Here is a 12,753-nt window from a genome sequence, read left to right on the forward strand (position 1 = left end):
CTGTTGTGATATAAATTGCCATTAATTTTTTCCCAAGACACTCTTTGGGTTTTCTTAACTGACTAGAGCATTAATGAGCATTCTTGCTTCAGTCAATTCCCCTGATCCACCTTTCACTTAGACTTTGCCTTCTTTATGCTCTCAACTTCCATGTATTCGGATGCCAGAAAAATCTCTCCTAGAGTGACCTATGTATGCTAGTCGTAGTGCACCGCAGAGAAACAAATCAACTAGAGCCTCCAGCTTTGTCCCTAATGGTGATTTTAATAGATTTGTGGTCAAGAGAAAAAACAAATAGCATTTCACCAGTCCTGGTTTGTATAGTTCTGCACTTATCCATTTCTCATCTGGACCAAACTGCTGGGTTAGGCCACTTTTCAATCTATCACTGTCCAATCACTTTCTTTTTTTTTTTAAATGAGCATTGCTTCTCCTGCTTAGCCACTGGAATATCCATGGTTTGGTTGCAGGGGTCTCCATTGTTTTAAATGGATAAACATTGCTCCTGGTCGTATCGTGACATGCATTCAAGATATGGCAGTTGCCCCCACGTAACTTTAAGGGTTGCAGACCACTGGTGGGCTCCAGATCTCGGTGTGGGAATCCCCTTTAAGGTTTGCCTGTGTCTACCTATACCGAAAAGGCCCATAAGTGAGGCATGCCCTTAGTCTAAGTGGATGGCAGAGATACCAAAGGAGGAAATACAAGAGAGGAAGTATAAAGCCCTCTGAAAAGAAAAAGGCAAGTCCGTTGGGGTCAAGAGTTTGACTTCGGTCGCACAAGAAACTCCATGTGGGCAGCTCGCTGAAGGGTCAGTGTGCACCTTGAGAGTTGCTAATCCTCAACCCGCAGTAAAGAAACAGACATTTCAACACCCCTCTTTGTTCAGCAAGACTATTCCAGATAGTGTCTTTCAGAAAAAGGAACAATGGCAATTTATAAGTACGGTGCTGCAAATAAAGCAAAAACGAATACACATCGAAACTTACCTGAAAACAAACCTCAAAACTACTGGTTGGCCTCATCCTTCCCTTCAACATATGGAGAGCTTCTTTTCCTCATATTTCATGTCTCTGTCATCCAACCTAGGCCTCAGTGAGAACATCTGGAAAAGGACTGCTGGGACCTGAGTGCCAATGTAATATTTTCAAAGTCGGCTGACGCCCTTAGGGTTAGGTCAGTTAAGGGAATGAAGTACACTGAAATGGATGTTTCCATGGCAGTACCTAGCTTGTTGTGCTTTGGTCTGATGTGAGATTACGCCCCAATGAGGAATAAAGGCCTTTCTGCAACATGCAGGGGAAGTTAGGCACAAAAAGCACCTGAATTAGCCAAGGGGAACTACAGGGGAGGAGAGGGCATAGGCAGGTGGGTGGCTGTGCCTACTGGGATGTTGGTGGGTACAGGGCCGGGAAGGAATTAAGCAGCTGAGAACAGTACTTTAGGGTCAGTCCGCCAGATGACTGAAAGAAGCTGGTGGGTGTTCCCGTGGCAGTGGGGTCCCAGGAGCACCAGGCTGTTCCCAAGGTCACGGCTACGTGACGTCCGTACTGCCGTAGCAAGCCTGTTGGCACCCGGCTCGAGCTGCAGCCGGGTCCTGTTTGCCTGTTTGCCCTGCGTGGAAGTACCGTGCTGGGTTTTTCTGCCTAACATCATTGTTGTGAAGGCAGAGGGACTAGCTGGAGACTTAGGAGCTGTCCATATGGCAGATAAAACGTGTTCTGCCAAGGCACTGTAAGCATCGGGGCTATTTGAGGTTCACCCTGGCAATCCCAGCAACTGTTCCCGAGCCTGGGCTTACTTCTGCTGCCTTGTCTTGAGGTTCAGAGGCTACACGCTTTTATGATTCAATAGGACTTAGGCACCAGATGCCTTGGAGCCACTGTATCTGCAGTAATTTGGAGAATGAGACTCAGGAACACTTGAAGATCACAGCTTTCATGTCATTTTAGGTATCAGCTGCTTTACCTATTTCTTTATCATTTTTAGAAGAAATGACAGTGAAATGAAGGTGACATTAGACTCCTCTAGACAGTTTTCTTATTGCTGCTGTTAAGCAATGAAATGTTAAGCACAGCATTTGAAATAATCACAAGTAAAACCCGCGTGCCTTGGCTTTTTATATTTTCATCCCTGGATGCCTCACCTCGTTCTTATTTGCAAACAGTGTTTTGAGGGGGTCTGATGCATCCTTTAGAATTATTTCAGATATTGTACTTCCATGAGCCATATATCTTCATATTTATTTTTCATGTATGACTAACAGATATATGCAATTTTAACCAGAGGAGCTAATGCCAAATTTAGGGGCTTTTATTGTGGTTACAAAAGTGTCCATGTGTCTGTTCTCTCTCATCTGATGTTAATTCTTAGGGGGTCTGCCATCTGTTCACTTCAAATTGGAACTAAGCATAAATATATAAGTAAAAAGCCTGACATTTGAGGAACCCAGAATGACTTTATTTGCCCAAATATCTTTTAGTTCCTTTACAAGTTTGGTTTCTGCTCTGGAAAATTTAACTTTTCGTAAATGTTGGCTATTACACAAAAGCACAAACTCTTAAAAATGTCCAATATGGTTTGCACTTGGGAACACGTAGCAATCTTTGCCACACTTAAAAAATAACTTAAAAAATAGCCTGTAGGCACCAGAAATCTGCTGCGATTTGCCTTTGCTGCATCAAAGAACATGTCATCAGTATACACTCCAAAATGCCATAGTCTCTGCAAAAACACATTGCGATCTGTATTGGTCAGATCACAAACTTACAGATACACGTTTCTGCAGGATTCACAGATGACCTGTAAACACAGGGAGCAAACGTTACACTCTGTGCACTGTATTCCTTGCTTGCAAATACATCGCTGATACTATTTTAGAAGCAGCTTTACTAGGAGAATGTTACCAAGTTCTTAAACTGTGCTGTTGTCGCTACTATGAAGGTTTGTATCATACCTTTAAAAACAAGTAGAAAACCAATGTGAATAGTTTCTCTCTGTTCTCTCCCCCAGGGTGTATTCAAAATTATAACATAACATACATAAGAAATGTAAGAAGAAAGCCAATGCTGCAGATACAAGAACTACGTGTAGTGTATAATCACACATTTGTAGTCCTGTACTCAGTGCAACTGGAACTGTGCACTTACACATTTGTTCCCAGGTAATCTGCCTTCCTTCCCTATACACACACAGACAGAAGGCTTACAGTGAAAAAGCTCTCGTGAAAGGCACGGGATAAATCAGAGATCTGTTACAGAAGTGCACTGCACTTCCTGCAGGAAAATAGCTCATCCCAGGATGCTTTTGTGTTCCAGCTGGGGAACTGCAGAGAATACTTGCCTCATGTGCTGGGGGAAAGGTCTTTTAGTCTTTTTTTTTTTTTTTCCCCAACATAGCTCTATTTTGAGTAATGATTTATATAAAAAAGCTACCCTACATCTGACTTGAAATAATTGATAGACGTTAAGTATCTTTATGTAGAAGCGCAAGCAGAGATTGAAATTGGGCCAAGTTCTCCCAATATCTCAACTATAGCTTGAGTGATTTCAGGAGATTAAGCCTTGCCTGTATTAAACCTGAAGTTTTATGTGTGCCTTCTAGGCACATATCAGGTATATGCACTAATGTAGGAGCAAAAAGAAACAGATATTAGAAATAAAAACAAAATACCAGTTGACATTATCTCCATTTTCTGGATCGGTCAATAAAACACAGAGTGGCATCGGAGCAGTGCTTACACACTTTGGGTCTGTTGTCCACTGCCAACTCTCAGCGTTAATCATGGGCCATCAAGCACCTGCCATTCAGCTTTTAAGTGCAAATCCACTGAGTTTGGTTCTGCAGCCCAGTTGCAGCGTCCTCATTTTGCGATGGCCTCTGCAGACTGCAGCGAGGTAAGCAGCGCCCTGCTGAAGGAGCCGCATGCGTCCGTGGGCTGCAATACTGCACGTCCCTCCTCAGGGCTGGGGCAGCTGGCAGCCTGGATGGGTGTCCTGCAAGCAGGGCAGTAGGGTGTGGGCTCACAGACTGCTTGCTGCTGTAACTTCAGCTCTTTTGGTGGGTCGTGCCCAGGTCCCTTGTGTGCAGTGCTCTGTCCAGTCGTGCCAGGGCAGTGAGGCCGGGTTTGCGAATTGCAGAGGTCGGTGGAGGTGCTTCATTCACGTGAGCTGTGCTTGACTTGGGACCCATCCTACCTCTGTGAGGGATTTTGTTTTCTAAAAAGCATGCTCCAATTCAGTCAGAAGTTGCAGCTGTCATGCAGGAATCTTGTCTTGAAACTCTCTGGCCTTTTGCAAAGATTAGACTGGATTATGTAGTAGTTGTTCTAGTTTTATAATCTATGAAACATATTTACATCAGTGTGCTTCTTGAGAAGGCAGTGGAAGCTTTTTTCCTGCTATTGTACCTTAAATTTGTAATTGCATCTTGCATTTAATCATTACCGACTTAATACTAATGACAAGCAAAGTATATTTGATTGAAGATAAAGCCCAGAAAAAGCAACTGGGAATAAGGCAATTTGGAATGCATGCAAACAGATTTATATTTTTTTTAAGTTATTATTCTTGTTAGGTTAATTTGCTCCATTTTTTGTTACATCCACCTCTCTGAGTCAGCAGAAGCGTTGGAGAACAAGCTAGGTTTTCTTCTGTTTCATGCGTTCATACTGGAACTGTTCATTTGTGAAAAGTTTACCTCGAGGGACCCACTGATAACATTCAATTACAACTTCCTTGCTCATAAATTTACCTGTTTGGGCCAAAGTTACTGAAGGTCACAAATCCAACAGACAACGGGATTTTCATTTCTCGTACTGTTCACTCCCTGAACCTCTAAGAGAAGACCTGGGTAGTCCTTCAGATAGTGTTTCCACTTGCAAAGGGTGTTCATGCTTCAGAAACTCAGCAGGCATTTTTAGTTCCTTTTAAAGAGTTTCAGTAGCATTTTGCTCTTAAGAAATGTTCCTTAAAACTGATGTCAGCGTTTCCTGCTCTGTAATTACTGTTTGCCAACATCAGGAGCAGGTTCCAAAATAATCTTTCCTCATATGAGTAGATCTTCCCCACGTGATTTGTTCCAGTGAAATCAGTTATCTGTTTTAAATACTGCCTCTGAGATGAAAGGAGATTACAGCATCATACCTCCCACAGCATTTGCCTGCCAGTTTAATTTTTTTATAAGCACAGGCCCTACAAAGCCCAGCTCTACAAAGTTTCACCTGGATAGTTGTATTGGTTCAATGTCTGAAGTGTTACTGGCAAAATCTTTGACGTATAGCTGTTCTCTCCATCAAGAGAACGACATTTTTGCCTGTTTATGTTATGTGGTGAACAAGGTAGTGTAGCTGTCTTAAATAAATAAAAAAGTAGCTCCTTCTATTAGCACGTCGCATGCAATTACTCTGCAGGCAGAATTATAAAGGCAGACGCAATATTGTGTAGATGGGTCTATGTTTGCCCCTTTTCAAAAATATTTCTGTCTTCCTTGTTGCTGTGTAAAAAGAAGAAAAAAAAAAGAAATACAGAAAACAAGCTAACACAACTAGTTATTCCTATTACAGACTGCAAACTAAAGAAGGTGTGAAGGTGTTCGTGCTTTTTAGATGTCATTTCAGTGGTTTGACTTCTGTTCATCTACAAAACACCTACCACTTTCTTTTAAATCCTTTAGGAACATAAGCTTTTAATATTTATATTGCTGAATTGCAGCTAAGTTAAATGGTTACAGTAGCCTGAGAGGCTGTGAGGAGGGATAATAAAAAGGCAGCATCAAGATACACCTGAAAATGAGCCACTTCCATCCGTCATATAGGATTTCTTTGTAAAGTGTCCTGGCCACAGAACCAGCTCAGCTGGGGAGTGCTGCCTACCACGCTGCACTCTGCTCTTACTGTCTCATGTATTTGAGGAATGCAAAGACATTACTGTGTGCAGATGAAGCTCCGAGGCGTTCTTCAGCCTGGAAAAAAAGTGACCAAGAGGAGAAAAGAGAGAGGACTGTGAAATCGTGAGAGACGGGGAATAGGTGACTGTGGAAGAATTTACTGAAGCTTCCAGTGCAAGAATATCAAATAATACAAGCGAGAGGCAGGTGCTGAGCAAACAAAATGAGATAATTCATCACTGAAGTCACACTGAAGCTGTAGAACACCCTGCATCACAGAATCGCGCTACAGGATGATGCAGATCTCAGAAGCCTACTTTGGTCCAAAATGCAAGGGTGATTCGGCTTGCTTGGCTAATCACAAAATGTAAGTGCCCAGAAAATAATAAAGGCACAGATGAAGGGAAAAGTCTGTCAGATGAAGACAGAAGTACATTTGCACAAAGTCTTTGTCTAACCATCTGATTATTGGCAGAACTATAGCAAACTTCTAAAGGTACTTTAATGGATTAACCAAAATGAAAAGGCTGTTATATGGATTACTTGCTCTCTTCACCCAATTCCAGTTATTACAAGAAACTGGATAGAATATGAGTAATTATATCAAAACAGAAAGACATTTGATAAATTATTTCTGGGTTTTGAACATTTCTTGAAATATTTTGTCTTATGCTCTGGTAGACGAACCAAATGGTCTTGTAATATTTTACTCATCAGACATTTTTGTTAAGCTCTGCGGCATCTTTTCTGGGCCAGAGAAAATGAAATAGTATTGGATGTACCAGTTGGGAACTATTGCTGTATTTCAGTTGATCTGTCAGCACAACATATTTATGTATTTCTCTGTCTACATATTCTCTCTTTGACGGAACTTGGCTGATTTTAATTTACTGTATTTAATGCGTTTTAATATCCAATGACTGAGAGGTCAGAGAGTAATGGAAATATTGACAAGTCTGGTTCTAAGCCCTTGGCTGTAAAGTGAGCGTTAATGATGAGTGTTTACAAAAACTGGATTGAAGGGAAGCTAATAGTGGTTGTTCTCCATTTAGTGGGGACCACAAGAAAAATCTTGGTGTTGCATGGCCGTTTACATGGACAAAAAGCACTACAGTGTTTGCCTAGAAAAAAAAAAAATCTTGCTGCGAACCAGGCCTATTTTCTTCAAATAATCTCCAAGGCAACGGCCTCTACCAAGCTAGGATCTGATTACCAGTTGCAGGCCTCAGACCATAGCCATTATTGTTTTAACGTTTCTGCCTTCCTCTTTATCCCAGCGTGAACCAGGCTGTATGGGCTGTTGTGTAACTTGACCTTGCTTGGAGATAAAAAGACAGGTTAGCACTCAGGGATCACAAAGACAGAAGCAAAAAGACAGTATTTAGAAAATAAAGAAAGGAGCTCACACTGTATGATTATGTGTAATGCTCTACGCTGTGCTACGTGGGTGGCCAGCCGAACAGTTCCCTTCCGTGAAGCCCAAGCAGAAATGTGGAGTTTGCCATAGAGTCTCAATTTTAGCCTTGTCTGTGTGGAGAAGCTGTGATTTTCAGCACTAATGTATTAAAGTTACCTTGGACGATTTCCTGTAGCACTTGAGCTTGCAAAAAAAGGAAAGAAAAATGGAAGAAAAAAAAGAAATATATATAAAGGTTGAGTGCTTTTGGGAAACAAATTGAATAGGAAATTCCAAAGCAGAAAGAGCTGAAAGTGAATCTTAGAGCTCACTTTTTGCTGTTGTTTTAATACTGTTCTCTGAGCTTTACATGCAACAAGTCAGTGAACCCAGAGGTCAACAGCAATTAGGCAATACATGTCTTTGGGTTAAAGTGTCTCAGCGATGCTAAGGAAAATAAATGCTCAGTGATCAAGTGTTCAGTGTCTAAAAGCTGAAGAAGTGTAAATACAAGGGAAGAGATTCTGTTACTATCAACCATGGGTGCACAAACTGATAATGATAAATGTGCATTGTATAAATGGTGACTGTCAAAACCAAGCCAAACCACTGGTGCAAGGTCATGAGGTCCCAGCTGTATCATGGTGGAGGCAAAGTAAGTTAAATATTTCCCTTGGCTTGTCTTAACCACTGACTCATTTCACAAAAACAAAACAACCCAAGTCTCAGCTAATGATATCTTGCTGTTTCTATGATTCCATAAAGATTTCAAGCCTAGAGCAGGAGAAGCATTTTTTTCATATCAGACCATATGGCAGATAATGAATATGAGATTCTTATTGCTGATAACTTCCTACAGAGGTATGGGCAGAATAAGTAATGTCTGTAGTCATGTTTCCTGACAGAAAATACCACATCATTCTTCACACGTCCTCATTCTCTCTGTAATATCTTTAGGTTATAAGTTCTTCAGAGCAAGGACCCTCGTGGTGCTCTGATCGCAGAGCATTTTAGTACTGTTACAGTACATGTCAGAGTAGAGAAGGGAATTGCAGCTCAGTTTGCTTTAGCTAGGTGGGACTTCTGGTTGTGGTCTTGGCTTTATTTTGAACGGCTCCTCAAAATTGTCTAAGGTTCTGATTAAAAACACATTAAAACAGCTTGTGGTCCCAGTCATCTGTACTGATGTTTTGTCCATGGAAGGAACTGGTGCTTGTGAGGGATGGCCCATTTGTAGCATTCTAAATCCCAATTAGTTTTTCCAGCTATGATTTCCACATAGGAGGATACATCTTGCGTCTTGGGCCTTTGAACTTGTTGAGACCAAAGCAAGGATTAAGCTGCTCTGACAAAAAAAAAAAAAATCAGACCTGACTTTGTCCTGCAAACAGAGAAATTATGTACCTGCACTCACTTCACAATGCTTGAGCTTCTCAACACAGGCAATGAATTAGGTTGTATGTAGAAAGCCTTATTTTCCTCATCTTTTCACATTGTGTGAATTGTATATGCTGAAGGGTGACCAAAAAGTAAAAGTCTCCAGGGAACAAACCAGCATTAAGCCTGGTTAGAGCACAGTTAAATGGTGCTTTTTTAACTACTCGGTGGAAAAACAAATTGACTTTGTGTTTTTCCCCCCTTCCAGACTCTGACGGCACCTGCCCCATTTGCAGATGAAACAAGCTGTCAGTGCCGAGCACCCCACGAGAAGCTAACCATTGCACAAGCCCGCCTGGGAACACCAGGTATGTGTAGAGAGCTACATCAGCAGGACCATGGGCACTCCCAAAGCACAGGCTCTCCCTTACAGCTGTGTATCAATACTCACTTTTGCCTTCCATTTGGAAGCAGAAAGGCCAGCCTGATATCTGGTGCTATCAGCTAATGGGGAAGGAACAAGTAACTAGAGGACCATTGTCTTCCGCTGGAGAAACAACAAGGGAAAATGTTTCAAGTTAGAGTTTGATGTTTTCATGGATGTCTGCATGTTGGTCAAAAGGAAGGCTTGCCAGCCCACTCCAGACAGCCTGAAAATTGTGTTGATTAATAGCTACTTCACATGCTGCCTATGTATGCCGGAACATGTCTTCTTTCACTGATGTTCTTGTTGACCACATCAGACCTTAAGTGGCCTTAAAGGCCATTTGCCCTTTGCAAAGAAACCATGTCCGATTTCTGAACTCTGTCTGGACATTTTTGCCAGACTTATCTCTGTGATCGGGCTTGGGGAACAGAATGATTTCACAGAACGTCCCAAATACATAAAGTACAGTCCATGAATATTGGATCTTTGTTGTTATCATCTCTGCTGTCCTTTTGCTTGGAGGTGGCTATTCTGTGGCACTGTGTGGTGGTTTTACTCAGGTGAGCAGCCGAGCTCCACCATGACTGCTGTCTCACTCCCGCTCCTCAAAGGAAAAGGGGGAGAAAATATGATGAAGAAGGCTCAAGGGCTGAGATAAGGACAGGGAGAGCACTCACCGTTTATCATAACTGGCAAAACAGTCTCAGCATAAGACCAGTAAAATTTATTAACTATTACTCACAAGCTAGAGCTAAGTAAGTAAGTAAGTAAGTAAGAAACTAAAAGCAAATTTAAAACACCTTCCATCTATCCACCCTGTTCTACATCATCTCCCTGAGCAATGTAGGGGAACGGGGAATGGGGGCTGCGGTCAGTCCCTAACACTTTGTCTCTGCCGCTCCCTCATGGTCACTTTCTGCCCCTGTTCCACGTGGGTCCCTCCCACGGGATGCCGTCCTTCCCGAACTGAGCCTGGGGGGCTGCCCACAGGCAGCAGCTCTTCAAGCACTGCTCCCACACGGCTCCGTAACGCGGGGTCCATCCCCCAGGAGCAAACTGCTCCAGCACGGGTCCCCCACAGGCGGCAGCTCCCCCCAGACCCCCTGGTCCTGCGTGGGCTCCTCTCCACAGGCTGCAGCTCCGGCCCGGGGCCTGCTCCTGCGGGGGCTCTCCATGGGCCGCAGCCTCCTCCAGGCCACATCCACCAGCTCCACCGGGGGCTCCTCCACGGGCTGCAGCGTGGAGATCTGCTCCGTGTGGGACCCATGGGCTGCAGCGGGACAGCCTGCTCCACCAGGGGCCTCTCCACAGCCCGCAGCGGAACTGCTGCTGCGTGCCTGGAGCACCTCCTGCCCTCCTGCTGCACTGACCTGGGGGGCTGCAGGGCTGTTCCTCATTTTTCTCTCTCCCAGCTGATGTTGCACAGCAGTTTTTTTCCCTTTTCTTAAATCTACTATCTCAGAGGTGCAAACAACATCGCTTATTGGCTCTGCTCTGGCCAGCAGTGGATCCTTTTGGAGCTGGCTGAAACTGGCCCTTATCTGACATGGAGCAGTTTTTGGTTTCTTCTCACAGAGGCCACCCCTGCAACCTCCACTATGAAAACCTTGCCACATAAACCTACCACACCGTTGTCAGGTCTGTCATTTGGTAAAGCAAGTTTTACCTTTTCTGTCTGAAGACTGTTGCTGAAAATTTCATACAGAAAGAAGGAGTTACAAGGGTGACAGCAGGTGGATGGTAAAAAAAAAAGATAGAGTCATTGATGAGAAAAAAAGATCTTGGGGGAAGTATTAAAAAAGGGTAATGAAGTGTTTATGTGGAAGCTGTGGAAAAAAGAAAGACAGACCAGAGTGGAGAAAAAGTGAGGTGATAGGAAAAAAAAAATAAGGAAAATTTTCAAAACATCCAGAAGGCAGAACTAACTAGAAAATCAGAGGGAAAAGAACAAGACATATGGTGGAACTCTGAATGAGACAGGAAGATGACATTTTCTCTAAATTGAAATACAGGGATGATCGATGATAATAAATAGGCTAAGTCTGAGAGAAAACAGCAGAGAGTACAGAGGAGAAGTTATAAGCAGTATAAAACACTGCAAGTTCACCCACGGTGTAGTTTGAATATCAGAACGGGGGTAAATCTCCACAATGATCTTATCTGGGAACAAAAACCTGTCCAGTAGAATTAAGTGCAACTTGTTTTGGGTCTGGAAAATCACTGTTGTGTTTCTTTCTTCACAGTTGACAGACCTGTCAGAGTGTATGCAGATGGGATATTTGACCTCTTCCACTCTGGCCATGCTAGAGCTCTTATGCAAGCCAAAACTCTATTCCCAAATAGCTACTTATTAGTAGGAGGTAAGATCAGAGTTATTTCTTGTGCTGGAGTTTTGCTTCTGTGCTTCAGCATAAGCATTATTGCTGTGCTCTCACCCCCAGCTGTTTATACACTACGACTTTGAATGCTACTTTCACTCCGGGGGCTTTCTATAGGTGATTTGCCTTGACTTATGTCTTATAATTGAATCAATTAAAGTGAAAGTCAAATTCTGCCCTCAGCAGCACAGGCACAATTCCCATTCTAGTTAAAGCGGGTGCCTGCATGACTCTGAGCTTAGAATAGCTCCATATGAATAATTTACCTTTTTCAGTTATTCACTCAAAATTGTTCAAAGATGGAGATGAGTGAATGAGATCAACCACTCATTTATTTCTGGCTCTTCAGTCCTTCTGCCAGTCAGACACAGCCCACGTCCCCTGGCTGCTGGGTCAGTACTGTGTCTGCAGGCCCAACCTTCAACATCAGCAGAGAAGCTAAATTCAGACCATTATCATTGGAGACCGAAATGTAGGTTATGATTTGAACATATTTTTCAGCTCACAAGTGTCCCCAGGCAGGTTACTTTCTTTTCATATTTTTTTTTCCACAACTATCCCCTTTTTTGCTGTGCGGCTTGCTAACGGATGCTCAGCAGTTGGTATATGCCAGAGAAGTCACCGCAGGGAGAGTGACTGTTTCCTGCTTAGCTGGCTGTGCACACGCTGCTCTTGTGAGGCCTCATGAACATGCATTTCAGTTCCAATTTCCCTGCCCCTTTGGGTTTGAGATATGTCTCTCATAAACATTGCACAGCAACGGTCAGCTGCTGCTCAAATGCTTACAGAAATGATGATAAAGAGAATGTGAATGCAACCTTCAGACACTTGATAAATAAATGATTTTGTATCTTTGTCCCAAATCAGTTAAAAGGAGGGCAAAAAAGACGTAACACAGAAGAAAGGCAAAATCTCTCTATATACACAATCTTACATTTTACTGTTAAGTTTACAAATGGTGGCAATTCAAATGGAGCTTCCTGGAAGGGAAACAATATTCCCTTTGTTATGAAGGAAAAATTTAGGACTCGTGTTTCTCTCCGGAGCCAGGTATCTTGCAGAAGCAGCATGTAGAGGTGCAAAAGAATGAGGCTTAAAAAATGATAATTATGTAGATTTTGTTCTTGTTTTTTAAAGGGAGAGGAGTGGGGTCATGGTGTCATGGATCTGGGAAGGAGCTTTGGGGCAAAAGTCTAGCTCCTTTGAATTTTGTGGCATAGCTCCACTTTGCCCTTTATTTTTGGAGTGAAGGACAAAGCAGCCAGCACTCAATACCTTTTCCCAGCAAT

At 42.8% G+C, this 12,753-nt stretch overlaps 1 protein-coding gene across 5 annotated transcripts in view; it reads left to right on the top strand.

Moving 5' to 3' along the window:
- PCYT1B (phosphate cytidylyltransferase 1B, choline) overlaps window positions 1-12,753 on the top strand; it is a 47,086-nt gene that overhangs the window by 17,201 nt on the left and 17,132 nt on the right. For all 5 annotated transcript variants that reach the window (XM_040531509.1, XM_040531520.1, XM_040531499.1 and 2 more), the window contains 2 exons: window positions 8,928-9,027; window positions 11,330-11,446. In XM_040531509.1, coding sequence (XP_040387443.1) covers window positions 8,928-9,027; window positions 11,330-11,446 — 217 coding nt within the window. The remainder of the gene's footprint in view (window positions 1-8,927; window positions 9,028-11,329; window positions 11,447-12,753) is intronic.

Source organism: Cygnus olor, chromosome 1, assembly GCF_009769625.2.
Source record: "Cygnus olor isolate bCygOlo1 chromosome 1, bCygOlo1.pri.v2, whole genome shotgun sequence".
Lineage (NCBI taxonomy): Eukaryota > Metazoa > Chordata > Aves > Anseriformes > Anatidae > Cygnus > Cygnus olor.